The sequence below is a fragment of the Topomyia yanbarensis genome, chromosome 3, assembly GCF_030247195.1.
Source record: "Topomyia yanbarensis strain Yona2022 chromosome 3, ASM3024719v1, whole genome shotgun sequence".
Taxonomy (NCBI): domain Eukaryota; kingdom Metazoa; phylum Arthropoda; class Insecta; order Diptera; family Culicidae; genus Topomyia; species Topomyia yanbarensis.
The window spans coordinates 65,495,475-65,518,927 of record NC_080672.1 but is presented as its reverse complement, the minus strand read 5'-3'; the positions used below and the strand labels follow the sequence as shown (position 1 = coordinate 65,518,927).

The 23,453-nt window shown below is 37.6% G+C and overlaps 2 protein-coding genes across 4 annotated transcripts in view; both read left to right on the top strand.

Annotated features, from left to right (window-relative positions):
- LOC131691329 (potassium voltage-gated channel subfamily KQT member 1-like) overlaps positions 1-23,453 on the top strand; it is a 523,220-nt gene that overhangs the window by 55,462 nt on the left and 444,305 nt on the right. The gene's annotated exons all lie outside the window — the stretch shown is intronic.
- Positions 12,649-23,453, top strand: part of LOC131686968 (uncharacterized) — a 28,235-nt gene continuing 17,430 nt past the window's right edge. Inside the window, exon 1 of the mRNA XM_058971000.1 lies at positions 12,649-14,736. Coding sequence (XP_058826983.1) covers positions 12,649-14,736 — 2,088 coding nt within the window. The remainder of the gene's footprint in view (positions 14,737-23,453) is intronic.

Genomic DNA, 23,453 nt, shown 5'->3' with positions numbered 1-23,453 from the left:
TTTTTAAATTCTCTAGCTAAACGTTCAGAGAAACATAATTTTCTTTTAACCCCTATCAAACCCATTTTATTTATAAACAATAACGTTTATCAATTTTTGGCTAAGGAAAGACTAGCTTACAAAACTAATTATTGAGACTATTAAATTTCATTTGAGCACTAGCACATATAAGTAATATTCATAGAACTGATGTAATTGAAATTTGTCTGGATAGATCCCGGTGAAACAGTGCTGCCAAGGACAGTGGGCATAACATAAATTTTTGATATCTTTATGATGGCTCGAATTATTCTTGAAAACTGATAGATTCAATTAAGACCGTCTTTGACTATCTTTTCCATACTATTTGATTATTGTAATCATTGTAAGGGAATTGTATTGAGCATCGGATGTTAAATTTTGAGCAACTTTTAGCACGGCGAAAGAAGAACCTATCTTAATTAAAACAGGTTTTTATGCTCCTTGATCGCGACAGTTTTGATGAAAAATTGTTTTGGAGCCCAGGGAAAAAGTGGAACATGAATGGGCTAATGTATATTTTTTAAATATTAACTTTTCATATTAAAGTATCGCAACGTTCACTTTTTTAATGCCCTTGGAGTACTACAAATAACACGGTGCCATAGCGATTCTGTACTTTTCAAGTGACCTGGGTTATAGATTTCATCAAATGCAACATAAAATATTGTATGAGAAATGCTGTATACCCTCAAAATCTTGATTTATAGCCGAAAGTTTTCATATTTTTCGGGACCTTCGCCGCTGAAAGATTTTCTAAGCGGTCATTTTTTAACTGATTTTCAATTTCTGTGGTCTGCAAAGAAAACGAAAAGACCTCTCCAACGATATTCTATGTTATGTTCTTTTGTTTAAAATACTCTGCGGGTTTAGGACAACAACTCGTTAACAACCAATATTTTGCGATTTTTTCATGAAAATTAGAAAAATTACGCAACAATTTTATTAAAAATTTAGAGAATTAATTCTGCATCTAACGACCTGTTTATCTCCAAATTCGGCTACAATCTTCAAACTTTCACTTTAAAGTTTATACACATGCTTCCAAATGTATACGCAATCGAGCAAAAAAATCGAATTTTGGGGACGGCCCCTTGAAAGATCATGCGAGCAAGTTTCTAATTTGGAAACGCTGTCATTTTTCAACCAATTGTGATTGAAAATACCGCATAACACTTTTAACAAAAGAATATAACATAGCATACCGTTGATAGGGCCATTTCTTCCTCGTTACAGAATTCTCAAAAAAATTAAATCCGGCTGAAAAATGACTGCGAAACTAATATTTTAGACCCGAAAAATAGTTTTTTTTTGCCATAAATCAAGATTTTGAGGGTATATCAATTTGATCAAATGTGGCTTTGTATTGTATTTGACCTAACCTAACCTTTACTAAATCACGTGAAAAGTACATTCTTTTTTATTTTGTAACCCGTGTAATTATTCATTATGGTACAAGAGTCGACAATTTTTTTATAGTATTTGTAATATATGTAGTATTTGTAGTATTTGTATACTAATAACAAGGTCGTCGAATTATGTATACTTCCATGTGTTCGCCAGCTTCTACCTCGTGCCTCAGCTTCGTAAGTAATTGTTTGTCACAATTTGAGTCCTATATATATATATATATATATATATATATATATATATATATATATATATATATATATATATATATATATATATATATATATATATATATATATATATATATATATATATATATATATATATATATATATATATATATATATATATATATATATATATATATATATATATATATATATATATATATATATATATATATATATATATATATATATATATATATATATATATATATATATATATATATATATATATGCTCCCAAACGACCCCAGATGAAAGGGCGGCCAAGAAGCTTCTACCATAATTCCAAATTTGCGTAAACAAATTAATAATCGTCATCATTATCTTAGTGACCTAGTGACCGAACAATCCGGATAACTGAATCATAATTGAATGTATTTTAGAGTTCCAGGTTACTTGATCCTGAATCGCCGGTTCCCAACCTCCATGGACGCCCACAGCACGCGCATCTTCCTCAATGCACCGCCAGCGATAGCGGGGTATACCGCGCAGTCCACGACCTCTTCCAGGTTCTCTGCTGATCATAACTTTAGCTGGTTCTCTCTTGTCATACAAGCTAAGCTCACTGTAGTGTGCCGTGTTTTATCAGCCTTCCAACCATGCTGGCCATGGTTGTATACTTGGCACCGTTAGGGGTTCATGCGAATGTGCTATTCTTAGGCTGTGGGGCTTTAGCTGACTACGTAAACCACATTCGCAGAAGCAACATGCATTGTTCCTTCGCGGCTAACATCGTTATCATATGACACTAGGGCTCTAACATATATGAATTTGTTTGTACCGTACCGTACCCTATCGATTTCCACCTCGAACCCAGCGTCGTGCTGTCACGTTCTCTCCCAGCTACCATGTACTTTGTCTTGTGAGAGTTTATAGTCAGTTCGATTCTTGCGTTGCGTTGCGTTGCGTTGCGTTGTGATGATGATTTTGGCGGATTGCACACTGACTTCATCATGTTTGACTGCTGATTATCTAATAAGAGTTGCTTAGGAAGTGGTAAGTAGGAATTCATACCAATCCGACCCATATTAAAACCTCAACAGCATGATAGCCATCATTGCCGGCCGCCCCCATCTCCATCGTTCACGGGGAAGGATAAAGGATAAGGTAGACGGGAAGTGTTGATGCTCCACCTACTTAACGGAAGGACGACGATTCATCAGACTCTTCCATAGGTGTCGCGGAGTTGGTGGTTTGGAAGGGTATCAGGTCTAGGATTCGCTCCAAGCAAACGATGCGACCTGTAAAGCATGTTTTATTAGGTAGTTGTTTAGTTAGTCTTCGAGTGCACGATCACTCGAAAAAGAGATGATCTTGTTTAGTTTTTGGTTATTTTTAAACTCTGGGCAGCCGGCTACCGAGAGTATACTATGTTCCCTAAACAAAAGCAATTTGAACTCCACACGGCCGACCGTGGGAGTATTGCCTAGAAAAGCTAATCTTATCCGCGTAATGGGCCGGATCACTATTTATTGCAACAGTATTTGGACAGAATTCGCTACTTCTTCTCTACGATATATTTATTGGCTTGAAAACTACCGAGTGATAACACATTATACAGGCAAAAATAGCGAGAGATGTTATAAATCAAGGAAAGTATTTCTTATTTTCCATATCGGATTGTTTGTGGAATACAAGTATACGAGCGATAATACCGAACACTGAAGGGAAATATAAAGGATTGTTAACCTGATGCACGGGCTTGTTAGCAATAACGGAGCTTTAAATTAGGTTCATAAAAACAGACGCGGCGAATTTTCAATACGTATTGACCCGTGTTCATAGATACTAGTCAGATTAGTCGTATTGGGGCTAATTTCCGATCAACTATTCAGTTTACGGCAATGTTTTCTCGACTAGATCTGTTCGCACCCTCTCATTCTGTTCGCACCCTCTCATTCTGCGGTCTAAGGACCAAATGTCATCAATAGACTTAGACTCGCGTGGAGGCATGAGATAGGAAACTTGTAAGAATTTTGCTATCCCACCGTTTGACTACCAGAATGGATGGGAGAACAGTAATACTAGCAAATACCGACTACCATAAGAGCGGTGCAAATTTGAACGAGTGACGTAGAGTACTGCACTGAAAAAAGGACCAGGAGTGCGATTTTACGAAGTTTTAGCTTCCGATGGCCCTACATTTTCTGACAAAGTGAAGTTCTTGAATGTTGAGATTTTTATTACTGTTTAGAAAAGCAAAAGTATCATAAAGCTAGTGTCAGGCCTTCATGAGACCTCAAGGAGTCACTTTTGGAGGTATTCGTAAATGTAGATTTGTCGGTAGACGGTTCCAAATATAATAGAAAAATACCTAATTTAACACAACTACAGATCACTTGCAACATAAAAAGCTTTTTGTGAAATTCGACAGCTCCATCTTAGGCCAATTCAATAAATTTCCTACATGAAAGTTTCCATTTTTTAAAAACGGTTTTTAAACCAAAGCTTTGGAAGTTAAACCTTGGCGTGGAAGTGCCGGTATATTAATATATTCTGTTACTTAGTGTAGAATTAGATTTCGTCATTTACGGCTAATATACAACCGCCAGAAGAAACTTAAAACGTTGGTACACAATCAAGAAAGGCGAATCAGAAAAGGTGAGTATATGTCAGTGATTCACTAAATACAGACTGGAAAGAGGGTAATATGGAAAACCTTAAGGTCCGTCCAGATTAAGTCTTCGGTACGGAGCAAAACGTCGGCCTAGGAACTCCTAGCATGTTGTTAGTCGCCTCTTACGACATGGGAGCAGTTCCCAGAGGTTCTATTCTTGGTTGAAATAGTGCAAAAAGATTTCAGCCCGCCGGACACCACACGGCTTAGTTTATAGTCAGTTCGATTCTTGCAGCTTTACTTATGAAAGGCAACAATACCTCCTCCACTGCTCTGCGATCAACGCCAATGATGTCGATGTCATGTTCCTTTTGCACATCAGATCTTTGTATCGCTTGATTTTATCTTACCCAGCGTCATACGAATCAGCTTAATCAGTTTTGTCGGGAAACCATGCTCAATCAGATGGCGAGTCTGCAAGTTGTATTCCCGAAATATATTCAGAATTTGTCGCTGGGTAAACATTTGGTCCGTCGTTGATCGTTGATCGACCGACAAAGCATTCAGCCAACAGGCGCAGGGTCCTCAATAGAACACGAGAGACTACCTTGTAGGCGGCATTGAGTTATGCCTAGGAAGATATTATGTTCGAGTTTGTAGCACTTCTTGAAGATAGGACATATGAGGCCATTCAACCAATCCAAGGGCATTTTTTCTTCCACGCAGATCATCCCGATAACGGAGTGAATTGCTTCTCACAGGTCTCTTAGACTTTTAGAAAGTCATCCGGAATTCCGCCCTTCCCAACGGCCTTATCGTTGTTAAGCTCTCGAATACCCTTCCGTCTAGCAATCAGTGAACAAAAAATGCTGGTTTGTTTACCCCTTGCTAATCGCCGGGTCCACTCACTCAAAACAAAATCCCTTCGGTCGATTAACTACCGCACGAAACTAACTTCTAAAGAGCACTCATTAGACCGGTTCTCTTATCGACTATGCTGGACCAACGCACCTGATTTTTAACAGGAACGGAAACACCTTTCAAATGGAATTAAAAGATTGAAAATACAAAGTATACTTTTTGAGTAAGAGACATTTAAAAACAAACAAGTTGTTTACAAAAAAGTTCAATAGCTTTGTAGTTGAGTTTTGATAGTTTGTGTAGAACGATTTTTTCCCCAAATACAACTCTCTATCACCGCTCGAGAGATTCTTAACCATGAACCAAACACTCTGTATATGATAGAGTTCCCTGGTTTAATCCCAGCAAATTAGTCTGCATACTCCCACTACTTCAAGTTCGTTCGGAAACTAATCTCAGTTGAATCTTTTGAGACTGAGCAATCTGTATATAATTTTGCTTGATTGCATCCGTCGTCTTGATCCCCTACTTTTAATAGTCAATCGCCAAAATAATATAAATTCAAGCGTTTCACCCACACTTGATTTTGATCGTGATTATTGAAACTTGAAGAATTATTAAAAAAATGAAATAGAAATTTGTTTAGTAGGAAATGCCGCCCCCTGATTTTGCCGCTCGGGGCGGTTGCCCCCTTCGCCCCCCCCCCTTAGCGCCGCCACTGGAGCCTAGACATCACGCGAATGAAATCCCGACCCACATCCATCCCCCTGAACCAAGGTTTCGTCGATACCTTAGGGATTATCGAATGTAGCCACCTTCCTAGTTCCCCATTGTTCCATGAAGTTTGTCAACTTTCGAGGGTTCTCTGATGAGTAATACTGAAAAATTCGCTGATGCAAATTGGTCTTTCATATATGTCACCTTCTAAAGCGCCCGCGTCAGCTAAAGAATTCACTTCTTCATTACCTGGAACCCTAACTAAGGTAATCTTGTACGATCTTACAGGCAAAGCACGCTGGTGCTCCCTGATTTTCCCCAGATAATATGGAATGTGCTTTCTTGGTTTCATTGAACGGAGAGCCTCGATTGAGCTGAGGCTATCCGACACAATACAGTAAAGATCGGTGGGCAAAGTATCAATGATCCCAAGGATATACTGAATAGCAGCAAGTTCTGCGAAGTAAACTGAAGCAGGATCATTGAGTTTGAATGAGGTGGTGAGGTTTATGAAAGATGCTTGGGATCACTTGCGGACTTATGTGATTCGGGATTCCACGAATCTCGTCCTTCATGGATGTGTCGAAGAATACAGTTGAATCAGAAGTATGAGGGAGATTGACACGGTTGGGATAATATGAAGAAGGATTGATATGTTGTGCTATGTAATCGAAGTACAAGGACATAAATCTGGTTTGAGTCGACCAGTTTCTCGAAATTTGCAATTACTAACGGGTTCAAGATATCGCGTCGGATCAGCAATCGATATGAGAGGTCTTAAAATCGATTTTTCAGCAGAAGAACGCCCGCCAGAACTTCTAGACTCGTTGAATGTGTCGAGTGCATGCAGTCTAGTTTGATGAAATGTATGTTCACAGTGGAGCGGAAACAGAAACTCCCGTACTTCATCACCTACAACATTGTTGTTTGGTACAATCTGATCAGTTCTCCTGGGTGGGCACCCATCCATGTTCCGGTTCTGTTTCAGATACCTTATGTGACATCCACAGGTACCTTTAGAGTCGAACCAGACCCCGAGATATTTGAAAGTTGAAACCTGAGCAATAGTTTGACCCATTAATTGAAGCTGTAGTTGCGCTGGTTCACAATTCCTTGAAAATACGATTGACTCAGTTTTATCCGTGGAGAATTCGATACCCAGCAGACAAGTCTTGATGTATCTTGCAGTGGTCCTTGCAAGTCGACGGCTTTGGGATCTGTAATAAAGACCACACTGTCATCTGCAAGCTGCCTTAACGTGCAGGAATTGACAAGATATTCGTCAAAGTCATTCACCCAAACGTCGTAAAGCAAGGGGCTTAGACTCATGTAGCTAATTCTTGATGTCGATAGATCACCATGCGAAAAATGCATATGTTTTTCAGACAGCAAGTTTAGCAAAAAACTGTTTAGAGTTTATGAAATGCCATGCTTGTGCATCTTCTCAGAAAGAATTTTGATAGAAACTGAATCAAAAGCCCCCTTAATATCTAAAAAAATTGATGCCGTCCGCTCTTTTCTAGCATAAGCCTTTTGAATTTCTGTTGAGAGTAACGCAAGACAATCGTTCGTCCCGTTGCCTTTGCGGAAACCAAATTGTGTATCTGATAGTAAGGCATTTGCTTTAATCCAATTGTCGAGGCGTAACAAGATCATTTTCTCGAACAACTTTCAGATACAGGACAGCATCGCAATAGTTCGATACGAGTTGTGGTCGGAAGCTGATTTTCCTGGTTTTTGGATGGAGGTGACCTTCACTTGCCTCCTGTTATGAGGGACAATATTACCCTGAAGAAGCTTACTAAATAAATTCAACAAGCGTCTCTTGGCAGAGAATCTTGCAGATTTTTCAACAAGTTAAATTTAATTCTGTCTGTGCCTGGCAGTGGCGTAGCCAGGGGGGTTTTGGGGGTTAAACCCCCCCCCCCCCCAAACCAAAATTAATTGGATTGAAAGAAAAATTGATGCTGACGAATTTAATTTAATATTCCACAAAATATTTTTGGAAAAATATTCTCTGATCACTACATTGAGAACTGTGTTTAAAGCGTCATGAGAACTTTTGGAAAATTGTGGGAAGGGGATCTTGTAACTTATCTCTTAGCCAAAATCCCATAGTTGTCAAATTACTTCAATGTAAAATAAAATAACTGTCTGAATTATTATGAGCTCATAGAGACAATTTTTCGAATGGGAATCTAAATTTGAATAGGTTGATTGCATATAAAACATAAGCTTGTTTACCGAAAACTTACATACATTTCAACATTTGCTGAAAATGTATTTTTTTAGATTGTGTAGAGTTTAGACAACAATTCAATATGGTTAACAACAAGAATAACATTTCAGAAACTAGTTGAAAGCTGATGTAATTTTGTCTCTAGCAGGTCAGGATCGTTATTATGAGCATTGGATTTTTGTAAGGGAACTGGATTTAAAACAAATAATTCCCAGATATTAAAAGGACTCAAAAACACAAAGAGAGATTCCATTTTCAGGAGCTAGCATCAATTCGGCGCTAGCTTAGTCCGCCCACCAAGTTGGTGTCGGATTCTGATGAGATGAAGTCGAAACGCAAGTTTCAGTTCCATCCATTCATAATTTAGTTATAGATTTTGTGTTCTCAACTCGCAATGATTGTTTCAAACAATTTTAACCGTAGCGCAGAAAAAAATAGTTTTCACCTAAATTTTTCTTCACTAAGAAGAAATATAGCAGGCCCAGTCCATTTAAATCACTATATGTTGAATTCATGTAGCCTTCATATTTCCAACAAAATTATTTGAAATGACATTATCAAAAACTTTGCTGAAGGCACCATGTCTCTTAATATTTTTGAAATATTAATTCACCATAATTACCTCTATGAGAGTTAATCACTAAAGTTTCTATATCAAAGCAGGCGCTGTTTTATGTTGATAACTTCCCGAAGTTGTCAAACCTTCAAAGTCAAAGATTATTATATTAGGTGATCTTGAACGTGGAAATTTTTTTGGATCATTTATCCCACTTTAAAAGATCGCAATTTTTGACTTCATTGACATATTATACAAGAAAATAATCTATAGAGGTTTGAAAACTGTTCCATGTTGATCCTTCTTGTTTGTAAACTGGAATGACATCTGTTAGACTACTTATGTTTTTGAGTTTTCAATAATTTATCAAACTCATATTAAATTTTAGCATTTTTTCAAAAAATTTGCGATTTTCATCACTACCCCCTCCAAACCAAATTTCTGGCTACGCCACTGGTGCCTGGGGCTTTATTGTTACACGACAAGAGAGCAAGTGAGAACTCCACCATCGAAAAAGGTGTTTCGTTCGCGTTATCGTGGAAGCCGCGGTGCGGTCGTGCCCCAAAGAGTGCTCATCGAGGTTTCACTCGTTAGCCCGTCTACGAACCGGCGCCAGTAGCTACGTTTTTTAGCTTTCATCGAACTCTTCATGCGCCATCGCGTACTGTCGGTAGCTGGCTGGAAGACCGTCGTCCCGGAAGATATTATACGCGGCGGTCTTCTCCGCATACACGTCTAAGCACTCTTTGTCTTACCATGGGTTGGGAGGATGCCCGCGAGAGTTCGCGTCTGGCACGCGTCTAGTCTGAGCTTGAATCGCGGTATCTAGACTCAAGCCAGTCAGGAACCCGTACTCTTGCTCCGGAGAAAGCTCTTGAGTGCACTCGATTTTGTCGGATATCGCGGACGCATAGTTTTATAATCAATATTTCATGTGAAGTCATAAGGAAAATTGATTGTATCCGGTGGCCCTGAACCGTTTGCAATATTAGTTACGATGAACCGTTAGCACAATGTCAGAGAGATTTATTAAGCCAGTACTGGTTTCTTTCTCTAGCTGAGATCAGGGAAACACTTGTGGTTTTTGACGTTCCTGGAAGTGCTGGGAACTTCTTTTCTGAGCTCAAGTTTCTGAGACCGAGAGCGACTTGCTTCAGTTTTGCACAAGTACTTCCTTGAGTAGTTATTTTAGGGGGGGGGGATGAAAAGACACCTTCTGTCCTTTACGATGAAGCTTGGGAGAGGAAATGTTCCTCCTTTTTCTATTGCTTCTAGGCACAGCAGAAGATGTTCCCTCCTTCATCACAGTCGCCTTCGTCAGTAGACAAGTTGGTATAGATATCCGTAGAGGTCGTTAGCGTAGCTATCTTAAGCATTTCTGTAAAAGATCGCTCAGAGCGTCCCTGAAGGGAACGCTTAAGATTCTCCTCGCGCTGTTTATACGCGGGACATGCCGGGAGATCATGTGGGTTTCCCCCACAGTAGAGTCTTTTTTCAACATCCCTTCCACAAGAATCATCCGCATGGCTGTGAGATTGTTTGTCCCAATTGTTTGCAATTAATACAATTCATGACCCGCGGCACAAAGAGACGCACAGGTAGACGAACCTTGTCAAAGAGGAGGTAGTTAGGTAGAGCCGAACCGGCAAAGGTCACCCGATAACAGTCCGAGTTGACGCATGTTTTCTTCCCGTCAGCTGCGACTAGTGCTGAATGCAAACGTTTGCCCTCCAGAATCTTCCCTGGCTTAAGCATGGGATCTTTGAAACAACCAGTCCCATATTTTAGCAAGTTCTCGCAACTCAGACTCGAATCGGAAACGACCCCACTGACTTCAACCCTGTTAGCTGGAATGTACACCCTGTACTCCTTCATAAAGGGCCCGTAGCTAGCAATATCATTTGCCTGAGTCAAACTGTGAACAACCACCTGAAGCTTATCAGGGCGAATTTCCGATATTTATGTTACGGTCGAATACCGATCCGTTGGAACTCGAGAAGTGGCGGATTTCAAATACTTTTTATCTTTGGTCCGGAAGAAGATCACGAATGGCCCGGTGGAAGAGTTTGGGTATACTTTGAGCCGGGGAGCCAATTTTGTTTCGACGTCCATCTCACGGAAACAGAAATACAAAAGAAGTGAAAAAATACTGAAAACTCGACGAGGCGGAGAGTGCACAAGATAACCTTGAACGCGGATTAGCACTATTCTTGGACGTTATACACTGCACGGACTGGAAACAAATCACTTGTGCCTCGACCGAGCCCTCGAAGACGAATGATCACATTTTTAGTTATTGAAAATGGGTAATTGATCAATAAAATATAGAATATTTAACATCTCCGCCGTTCGTGAACGTATTGAGACGATCTGAGGCTTGTTAGAAATTTTTTTATAAGATATTTATATCGATAGACTTAGCTCAACATAATTGCTTTGTTCGAATGTTTTTCTGTTTAAAACATTTTTTTACAATTCTTATAAAAGAAATGTATAGAATTCGCTCAAACTTTCAAGATTTTTTCCGAGGCCCGGAGGGCCGAGTCTTATATACCAATCGACTCAGCTCGACGATTTGGGACAATGTCTGTGTGTGTGTGTGTGTGTGTGTGTGTGTGTCTGTGTGTGTGTATGTAACGGACAAATTCTCATTCGTGTTTCTCAGCAATGGCTGAACCGATCTTATCCAAACCAATTTTAAATGAAAGAACTAAAAAACAGTATGAACGCTATTAATTTGTTTTTGATTCTGATGTTTAGTTTCCAAGATATGAATGTTTGAATGCGCAAAAATGGCGTTTTTTGCAGTTTTTTGAAATTATCTGCCGAAATTGACAATATAGATTAACAATTTATATGTTTTTAGACAGCTTTAACGAATACCTTTCGAACAAGCTATAGATTGTAGAAATCGGACTATTACCAAAAGAGATATTTAACATTAAATGTGGACGAAAGATTTTTATCATTTCCCATTGCCAGAAATATGACCAAAAACATATAATCTATTATTAACGACAAAACGGCTTATTTTAGGTCAATAGTATCTTCGGAGAATTTAATGGAGGTAATATGGCCTTTCTTTTGGAATTGTGCTTTTGCTGATTAATCCCCCTATGAGTGAGATATTTTCACAAATTTTCTTGGAAGTGATTATATCGAAATGATGTCTTCAGCAAATTTGTAGCTCTTACTTTTGCGAATAACTTTACTAAAGACTTTAAATATCTATTTTGAATACTTTAAAAGTTATGGCTTGTTGTTTGTTGATTACTCTTTGTCGCCCATTTATTGTTCAATATAGTAATAATCCATTGAAATAAGATAGAAAGATGAACGACCACTTTGTTTTCAGTAATGAGAGATGGCGTTTGGTCACGGATTTCTTACAATAATATTTTATTGCGTCTATTACCAACGTTTCGAAGGTCTATGCCTTCATCTTCTGGGCAAAACTACAATTTGAACAATAATTTGAACAATAATTACATACAACATTCAATTTGCAAACACACAGATTACTTACAACACGAACAATATTATCTTAGTCAAGTTGGTTTGAACATTTAGACAGAAAAAACAACGCACTGATCTACACTGTAATGTCAAAATTAAGTTTGAATTTGTTTTAAATTGCAAATTCGTTTTAATTGTGGCAACTTACACAGACGGTCCCCGCACACATCACTAGCAGACTGCGGGGACCGTCTGTGTAAGTTGCCACAATTAAAACGAATTTGCAATTTAAAACAAATTCAAACTTAATTTTGACATTACAGTGTAGATCAGTGCGTTGTTTTTTCTGTCTAAATGTTCAAACCAACTTGACTAAGATAATATTGTTCGTGTTGTAAGTAATCTGTGTGTTTGCAAATTGAATGTTGTATGTAATTATTGTTCAAATTATTGTTCAAATTGTAGTTTTGCCCAGAAGATGAAGGCATAGACCTTCGAAACGTTGGTAATAGACGCAATAAAATATTATTGTAAGAAATCCGTGACCAAACGCCATCTCTCATTACTGAAAACAAAGTGGTCGTTCATCTTTCTATCGAATAACAACAATGGCGCCAAGATTAGATTCCAGTACCGCAACCTTCTACAATAGTTTACAGCCGCAACATCGCAGATTGTACAAAAGCTATGCGCAAGCCGTCGGAAAACTGTGCGCTCAACTAAACCGCAAAGAATTCCTGAGAAGATGTAGGAAATATGGATTGAACCCAACACACATCCAGAATAGTTTTCGCTGCATCAATGGTCTTCTTGAAGACGCTAGCCCGTACAGAGGAAGTTTGCAAAAAGCAATAGACCGCTTCAAGCGAACGATCATCAACATCGAAATCAAGGACAGTTTCTATAAGATCAAACAGTTAGAAGAAACTAAAGTGTCACTCGTAAGTCAGATAACGCAGGCAACCCCTCCACACATATACAACTCATTCTTTATTGGTCAGGAATGTTACTTTAACAAACAAGGTCGCGCACTCAAAGCAAAAACAGACAGTAAGTTTCAACGCCTAATGGCGAAAGTGGAAGTTGAGTCGCCTCTCAACTTCACCGTAAACGAGTCGTGGATACAGAACACCACTGATGTGGAAGTTCCCAAAGAAACAATGCTATTACTAGGATATGGTCCTAAGTTTGCCTTGCCTTTCCAGGATAATCGAGAAATTCCGTATTTCAAGATTATCGCAGACTTAGAATCTATTTTAAAGCTTGAACCCGACGACACAGTGCAAGCGGCAAGTCGCAACCAGTTCACCAACATAATTCACAATTACGTGAACAAACGAAAAAACGGTTGCTTCAAATCATCCACTGATCCCGTCAATCATTTTTTGATCGAAGCATACCATACGACCCAAAAGTTCATCCGTGACAATCCGGAAATATGTATTGTGGCTGCCGACAAGGGTAACAAAACAGTAATAATGAAAAAAGAAGAATACGAAATGAAAATGCAAACCCTTGTTGGCGACAGCGATACGTATGAAGGCATTGACACGGACTGGACAAACAAAGTACAGACCAAAAATAATCAAATGGTAAATGCTCTATACGATCAGAAAATGATAGACCAGAAAACCAGGCATCAATTAATAACACATCACGCGACTTGCCCTAAAATTTACGGTCTTCCAAAAATACATAAACCCAATAGTCCGCTGAGGGTCATCCTGTCGTGCATTAATTGCCCAACATATGATCTCTCAAAGTATTTAGCTGGTATTCTCAGACTATCGATAAATCAGAACAAATACAATGTCCTAAACTCTTACGAGTTTTGCTCATTCATAAACAACACAACGCTGCCCCCGAATCATGTGTTGGTTTCGTTCGATGTCGTTAGTTTGTTTACTTGCATCCCCAAAGACCTGGTCATCCAAGCGGTGCGCAATAACTGGAGTTCGATAGAGAAAAACACAACCATCAAAGATGAAAAAACTTTCATAGACCTCATCGATTTCAATCTCTCCTCCAGTTATTTCGTATTTCGCGGAGCATATTACAGGCAGAAATCGGGAACAGCAATGGGTAATCCATTATCCCCTGCCTTAGCGGATCTAGTAATGGAAACATTACTAGATGACGTGTTGAAGACGATCAATATACCTATCCCCTTTTTAAAGAAATATGTGGATGATTTGATCACCGCTCTCCCAGCTAATGAAATTGATCATGTGAAGAGTGCGCTGAATGCCTATAATCCACATATCCAGTTTACATGTGAGATTGAGAGCAACAACCGTTTGCCTTATTTGGACATGGTTCTGATAAGAACTGACGAGCAGAGGATTCTCACCGACTGGTACAAAAAGCCGGTGGCATCTGGCCGAATTTTAAATTTTCTCTCTCTCCATCCGCTCACGCAAAAGCTTAATACAGCCATGGGGTTCATTGCAAGGGTATTTCGACTATCAACGTACAAAACAGAAAACCAGAAAAAGCTAACGGTACGAGAATACTTGCGCAATAACAATTATCCCAGCACCCTGGTAAATCGACTGATCAATCGATTTGTCAACCAAAATCCCAGCACAGTAAATGATCGCCCTCCCGAGAGCGAACAAAAGGTATATCGATCGCTCCACCACGTAGATGCTCTCACACCCGCCCTTGCCAGGATCGTTCAGAGGAATCACAAAAATGTAAGGTTAGGTTTCAAATGTACAAAAACCAATGCAATTTTGTTTTCCAAGCTGAAAGATCCCACGCCTCTTCTTTTAAAACGCAATATAATCTACCGTATACCCTGCACAGAATGTGACAGTTCCTACATTGGTTTAACTACACAACAACTCAAACAACGCCTGTCTGGCCACCGATCGCTCATAAAACGGTACAATGAATTCAAATCGTCAAGCAGCGAGCGAGAGACAAGCAATGTAGACGAGTTTAAAAAGACAGCGCTAATGGTTCATGCCATTGATAATGAGCACAGCTTTGATCTATCAAAAACAACAATTTTAGACCATGACAACCGATTACAAGCTTTACAGATTTTGGAAATGTGCCACATTTTTAGTGATGTTTCAACAATTAATTTCAGAACCGACACTAATAATTTGAATGCAGCATACTCTGGGGTGCTACACTCTCTCTCTCATTAAGCATAAACTTCGCTCACTCTCTTCTGCCCGTTTCCTATACGTCAAATTATTGCTGTTTCCACTTCCATCTGTTCCATACCTCGATACTGTTTACAACACACACTTTTGCTTTTTGAAACGTTTCATTGCTCAGTCTGCTAGTGATGTGTGCGGGGACCGTCTGTGTAAGTTGCCACAATTAAAACGAATTTGCAATTTAAAACAAATTCAAACTTAATTTTGACATTACAGTGTAGATCAGTGCGTTGTTTTTTCTGTCTAAATGTTCAAACCAACTTGACTAAGATAATATTGTTCGTGTTGTAAGTAATCTGTGTGTTTGCAAATTGAATGTTGTATGTAATTATTGTTCAAATTATTGTTCAAATTGTAGTTTTGCCCAGAAGATGAAGGCATAGACCTTCGAAACGTTGGTAATAGACGCAATAAAATATTATTGTAAGAAATCCGTGACCAAACGCCATCTCTCATTATTGAAATAAGCTAAACATTATTTCGATAAAACGACTTTTGTATTTCATTTTACTATCTACAACCGCTAGAAATAATCACCGAATACTTCCAAGTTGTCTGGAAGGAACTTGATACCTTATCAGTACAAAAATGTTCATTTGTGCGAACCTTCTGACTGCATTTTTTCTAACTTATAACCATCGGATCGATCTGAAACATATCGGAAAATGAAAAGCGAAAAAAATAACTCCAAGCAACGGCGTAGCCAAGAGAAGGTTTTGGGGTTTAACACCGTACAACACCCCCCCCCCCCCCCCCACAACACCCAAAAAAAAATATTGGATTGAAGTTGAAAATGTATTGATGCAGACTGATTTAATTCAATATTACCATAACAATTATCTGATCCGTGGATTGATAACCTGTTGTTGTTAACATCATTAGGACTTTTGATAAATTGTCGGAATGGGGTCCTGATATGTAACTGATCTATTGGTCTTGATTTCACAGTTGTCTAATTGCATCAATATCAAATTCCTGCCTGAAAACATTCCAATAGAAAATTCCAGAGTTCTGTAATCAATCATAATCCTCAGATTTATTTTCAAATTGATCTCGTTTTTGTAGAAATGTATTGTAATAAGGGTCTTTATTTAATAGGAAGCGAAGTTAAAATTGATTTAATGTCTATGAAACATAGAACTGCTCACCAAAAAATGCATAACTTTCAACATTTGCCAAAAATGTTTTTGTCTTTCTCATTCACTCTAAAATTCGTCAATCTAATCCCGACCCGGAGGACCGAGTGTCATATGCCAATCGACTGAGTTCGTCGAGATCGGAAAATGTCTGTGTGTGTATGTATGTGTGTGTATGTGTATATGTGGAAAAAAATGTGACCTCTGTTTCTCAGAGATGGCTGGACCAATTTACACAAAGTTAGTCTCAAATGAAAGGTACAACCTTCCCATCGGCTGCTATTGAATTTTTTATTGATTGGACTTCCGGTTCCGGAGTTACGAGTTGAAGAGTGCAATCACACAGCAAATTCTCATATAAACTGAAATGAAAAATTTCAAAATCAAATTTGTATTTTTGATGCCAAATGACTTTAAAATGCATGAAACATTGAGATGTTTGACAAAAATTGACTTCTTTGAACTTTGGTACATTTTTGCCTTTCTCATATAGGAAGGTTATGCAATCACTCTAAAAATCGTCATTCATACCGGCCCGGAGGGAGTATGCAGTAAGGGGTTGCTACTTTAAAATTAAAACTAATTTAAAATTTCTTAACATGTTGAAAATTTTCGGCAGGACCTGGACCTCCCGGATCTTTCTCCATGATCCGCCGCTGGTTTCAAGCGATGTTTCAGTATCACATAGTATCTCAAGATCGTGGCTGTCGATGCATTGTATGTATGTGCAAATCGTACTGAACATGTAATATTCATTTCCACCATTGTATTGAACATAACCAGCCATGGAATCGTAGTCTGGACAAATGAGACAAGCACAATTGCACCACTAGATGGATTAAAACAGGTTTTTATTTTAGAAATGCGTCGAGTTGAGACGAAAACGTAATATGATTAATAACGAGGATAACACTTTCCGAATGTAGAGAGAAATTTATGAAATGTTTAAAAACAGTAATTTAACATCATTTTGAAACCGCCAATTTCGGAGCTTTAGTATCTTCGATGAATTTTACAAACGTTAAACAGCGCATCATTTGATAAAATAATTTTGACGGTATATCGTCCAAGAAGTATTTATGGTGAATTTTCTCAGGTTAATATTCAGGACTACAATAAAGTCTCAACAAATTCGCTAAAGACACGAACCTTGTTACTATTTTCTGGAAAATAATTCTGCATAATTTTAAAACTTCAAAAATTATGGTTTCGGAATTATGCCGTTTGGACAGTAAGATCGATTTTCACCAAACCCCCGCCAAACCGAATTTCTGGCTACGCCGCTGACTTCAAGTAAGTAGAAACAAAGTCGTTCTACACTCGTTCACAAGAAACTTCTTCGAATGCTGAATATCTATTATAATACATTGACACCCCAATTGTATCAGCCAAATATGAATTGCCAAATATGATTTTTTTATTGCATCGAACTACAACAATTTTTAGGTAGCTTTCCAGAGGTTATTTTATAGACTTCTTCCAAAATTTGGCGAACCTATTCCAATTCGTATACCAATTAATTGGTATACTTAAGGGTTTATATGTTGCAGATAGAGAAAATACTGAAATTTTCAGCTTTTTTCCTACACAATATTACGAAAGCTTATTAAACAATTTTTCCTAATAAGTTTGTAAAAATTATAAACTATTTGAAATTTTTTAATAGTTTAATTTTTTATTTAACCGTGATTTTTTAATAAATAGTGACCATCGCTTCACAACGTAGTCTATTTTTCATGGCTTGCGGTGAGCACGATCTCTCGAATTGCTGAACTGAAAATTATTGAATAGAAATTAATTTTTAGTATTCTTTACTTTACTCGCCGCGCAGATAGCTCTGAATTAGACCCGCTGGTGCCCTAAGACGATTTCGCTAGATTTTCGGAGCACTGTGCACCTAGTGCATTAACGCAAGTGACGGAAGGCTATCGAAAAGTTTCGTGAAAATGAAAATTCCAGTAATGATGATGATTTCCCCAAACGGTTCGTTTTCGAGAGGTTTTTATTTGTTCTTTGGCATTAGGATTAGCGGTAATAATTCAAATCAAGGATACTACTGGGAAGTCACCTTTAGAAAAAGTCGATATCGAAATAACATTTGGAACTATGCACGCATGCACTTCAGAGATAACGTGATATCAGGAGCTGCGATTTCATTTCAACGCTTTTTTTGTGAAAAGGGCGATACTCACAAATGTAAACATAAGGCTTTTTTCATACATGCGAATGAAAAATAAATAACCCCTTTAGGAAAATTCAGTTTTCCCACCACAATTTGGATATTTTATTAACAGAGCATTAACAATAATTCGTTGGAATGTCTATTTTATGGGCCATTTTTTCGCTTTCCCATTGATTTGGTTTGAGATTTCTAGCACTGATGTTGTCCTATGCTGATTTGAGCGATTCTCTGAGTCCTGCCACTATCCCATGTAGTATGTGTTATCAAAAACATCGCGAAACATCAAGTTCTAAATGTTCTCAAACGATATAATATCCGAAGAGAGTGATAAAAGTTATAAGAAATGTCTCATCACACTGTTAGGTGGATTAAAAGCGTTTTTTCGACAAAATCACCCATATCTCAGAAAGTAGGGGTAAGGTTATGCAATGTTATTCTTCTGCGTAACTTCCTATGTATAGCATTTTATTCATACCATGAAATAATTTTGAGACACAAGCGTTTTACGAAAAAGTTCATCTTTGCTACTATCAATAATGGTATAGTAAACCCGTAAGCTATGTCTCGTCAAAGTCATAAAGTAATCATCACTGTTCTCAGAACATTTTTGCTATCAAAAGGTGAATGGCTGGCGTCCAAAGGCGGCTAACCCACATTTTTCCGAAATTGACCTTTTTGTATTTTTTAGTAGTTCTAAGTAATTAAGGGGTTACACTACTGTAGGGCACGAAAAAATAGCCATTTTTCGAGAATTTATCTTGTTGCAATAAAGTAGCGAATTGAGATCTTGTTAAATGGGGTTTATAGCATAAGTATTGAATCACACAAAATAATTTTTTCGATCAATTTCATCACAAGATGGCGGATACGCTGGATTTTTTTTTCGATATTTTGATTTTACGCGAAATGGCGCACTTTTGAGTTCAAAAACGTAGAAAATGTCATAAAAATCGACACAAAAAAGTTTAATTAAAAAAGTTAAGCAATAAAAAAAATGAAATCCTACGTACGTCGCTGGAGAAATCAATTCTGAATATACTGTGAAAATCTCCAAGCGATCAAAAATTATTTGTTCAAGTGACATTTCCCGCCAGCTCAAAAAAAAGTGGTTTCGAGAAAAACGCGGTTAAAGTTTTCAATACAAACGAGATAGATATACATAAGAGGCGTTGCAGCAAAATTGAAAATTTGAACATTTATGTATTGTTTTCGTCTTCTATGTTTTGGGATATCATTTTCAACATCCTAAAGCACATTTTAGGCTAATAAAAAGAAAATCGATTTTTTTTTAATTCTGCAGTGGTGTAACCCCTCTAATATAGGGTGTTGAGCCCATTTTCGCCATGTTTCTATTATCACCCTACCCATTTGAAGCCGTTGGTTAGAGCAGTGTCTGCCATCTTTGTTCAACGCATTGAGTCAAATGGTAGCGCAACAATAGGGGCACTCGATTAGAGTTTTCGTTGCGCTTAAACACGAGAATTTCACTGTTTTCAGCGCATTTGTGTTATTATAGTGGTTCTTAACAACGAAGCAAAGCTGTTGATGTCAACTTTTTCGCATTCCATTGATTGTAGGCCGAGAAATTAATGAATTAGTGAGGCACCCTGCTTAGTATGGTGAAAATAGGCACTTTACCCTAATTGTGGTAAAAAGTACCTAATGTTTAATAATTTGTTTTTGAAACAGTAAAATGACTTAGACATGTGCGTTATTCTGCAAAATATTTGTTAAGGTTTCATCCCTAAAATAAAAATTTTCGAGTGTAAGATGTCAAATATGGCGTTCAAAATGGCGGCTTGCTTGGAACAAGATTTGCGAATTCGAATCTGCGGGCATTCTCGTTTTTGAACCATTCAACTTAGGATTTTGCTCGCCTAAAAGAAGACAACATTCTCGGGCGCTGTAACCTACAAAATCGCAATATTTTGATTATTAACGATTTTTTACAGCCTGCCAAAGTGGAAAAATCATGCGAAAAAACGATACTTTATTTTCAAGTGGTCACCATTTTGTTTCTATATCGCATTTCATGTTTTTTAGGTTGGGGCGCCTCTACGGAATGTAATCTTTAATATCGTTTTGGTTTGCTGCCTGTAGACGACAAATTGCGACCTATATCGTGCCCGCAGATGAGGTCGGTTTTCAAAACACCTTTTGCTGGAGCCGCCATTTTGGATACCTTACACTCGAAAATTTTCATTTTATAGATGAAACCTTAATAAACATTTTGCAGAATAGCGCACATGTCTAAGTCATCTTACTTCTTCAAAAAAAATTAGCAACCATTAGGTACTTTTTGCACAATTATATAAGAGGACCCCCTTAACGTGGACTGTCAATTGTGAAATTTTAAAATAATTTTTAGATTTTTTGCTATTAGCGATCAAAGTTGGCCATGAAGGTAACCCCAGTACTAACTGGCGTCCAAAAGGGGGTAATCGCACGTTGTGTATTATGAACATGTGATTTTCCTCGCTCGTTCTCCGAGGTTTTGAGAAAAAGTAGTCTATCGATTCGGCATCGGTAAATGTTACGTTATAGCTTATATATTGGTGAACTCGATACAACTTTGCCGTTTGATTCTAGTTGGATTGCGTTATACGTTGACGTTTCGGCCCAAACAGTCGTTGGTGAAGGTGAGTGCCGCTCACATACTTGCTATGTATGGCTTTTGGTATCTAATGTATATTTCTTGCACGAAATCAATTATTTTCTTTCGTTATAGAGGTAGGAAAGCTGCTGTATATCACATAGAGCTTTATTTGGTTGAAACATACTTGTTTGGAACTCTGTCGCTAGGGCGTTGCTGTTATCAACTAACAAGATAGACATGTGGTGCCCTAATAATTTTAATATATCTCCTGAAGATGATGCAAACTTTGTAGGTCCTGTTTGTTTCGAGATAAAGCATGCTTTGATTAAAACTTTACTTGCAGATTATGTTTTCAAAAATGCGTCATATTTCAATACTCATAGGACCTACAAAGCTAGTATCTTTAGAAGAAAAAATACTTATAATCACCTTTGTCTTAACATATCATCTTTTTTCTCGTTCTATTAAAAAGAATTAAAACAGCTCCGCGCTAGTAACTGAATTCCGAACTAATATGAAATGATCAAATGAAGTGCTGAATGCTATGCAACAACTTTGCAAAGACACCATAACTCAAGAACGACAGATAAGAAAAGGAACGTCTGTTACCTCCCCCCTCTCGAATTACCTAAATGCTTTGTAAAGTAGTAGCTGTAATGATCTTATTTTTTCTAGACAACATGAGTAGAGCTTCCATTTCCCGACAGTTTTCAGCTTCCCGGGATTCGGGAAATAAATATGAAATTTCCCGGGAAATCCCGGGATCCCGGGAATACAGAAGAAGAATTAAAAAGTGAATGATTTCCTTGAAAATAAAAGAATAAATTGAAGTTTTCAAACCCGTTTGACTGCATGCATATCTGTCTTAAAAGCAGTTGTCAGAAGATGTCGATTTTTGGGCTACGCAGCATTGAATCATTTGATAACTCCTCATTCAGTTTACACAGCATCAACTTCTTTTGATGATTTTTCTTGGAAATATGTGTAGCCCAAATTTTGGTAATTACGATTACTTTTGGGACGATATAATAAACACAGCTGCTGGAGTTCCTGTCCAAAATTCCAATTTGTTTCAGAACCTTTTGATGGAATGGGATCAATTTAATGCAAAGCACCTGGTAATCCTGAATGAAATGATTGAGGTGTTTCAGGGTAGTGTGCAGTTATACCCTTTCAAATGAGAAAACGGTATATATGGAATCCATTTCTGCCACAGTAGGATCAGCATCATTTCAAATTAAGTATGAATCAAAATCAAGCAGATAATGGACGAACTGTGCAGCGATGGGTAAAGTCTACCATCGATTTCCTGTTACGGGCGAGTATCTGAATTGCTTGATCTTAGGGATCTTCAAAAATCCTGCCTGCATCCTTAATAGTAACATTCAAAGAGTCTGGATGCGCATGATACTGAGCAGATACAGTGTTCTCTATTTCTTTTTATACATCCAAAAATTTAAATATCTGAGCATGCCAAATTGTATGGAAAATTCACGATAAAGCAGATATTACAGTTCCGGTGTAAACAAATTTAAAGAACGACATATGCATTCGATGAACCGAACAAATATTTCTGCAGATGTTGTAGAAACATTCCTTATTTTAAATATTGTTTGCGTTAAGCACGATTTCTCTATAAACTATTCGAATTTATGATACAAACACCAATAGATTTTTTAAGAAAATAACGCCATTTTTATAACTAATTTGTGTTTGCAGGCCCTTTCATTCAAGATCTAATTATTAAAATAAATTTTTAAAACATCTGATCAATCGGCTCATCGGTTGCAGAGATATCGTGTGCACCATTAATGCTACTTTAAGGAAAAGTTCGGTACAACAAATTTATTCATTTTTGCATGAAAACATGAATATTCTTTAGCAGTGACTTAAGTAAGGCTTGGACAATATTCCTGAAATAATCACGAAAAAATATCTGCGAGCTTAAAGTCATTGATCCGCAAATCAGTTGAAAAAGCATAATGCGCATTTACTACTCACTACAAATGTTTGCCGGTCAAGATATTTCCTACAGAATTTCTTTTGCAGAATCTAAGCCTTTTGCAGAATCTAAACCTTTTGGAATAAATCAAAAAAAACAATTTCCCGGGAATCGGGAATCCCGGGAAACCCAAAAATCCCGGGAAATAAATTCCCGGGATGGAAGCTCTAAACATGAGTCAATGAACTAGTTATAAAATAATGTATTTTTACAAAACAAATGTTTATTTATTTATAAATTTTAATCACTAACAGACCGCAATCGGCCCTAATAATGATGTCCTAATCTAAAAACTTTTAAAAAAATTCAAAAACCTTGTCCTAA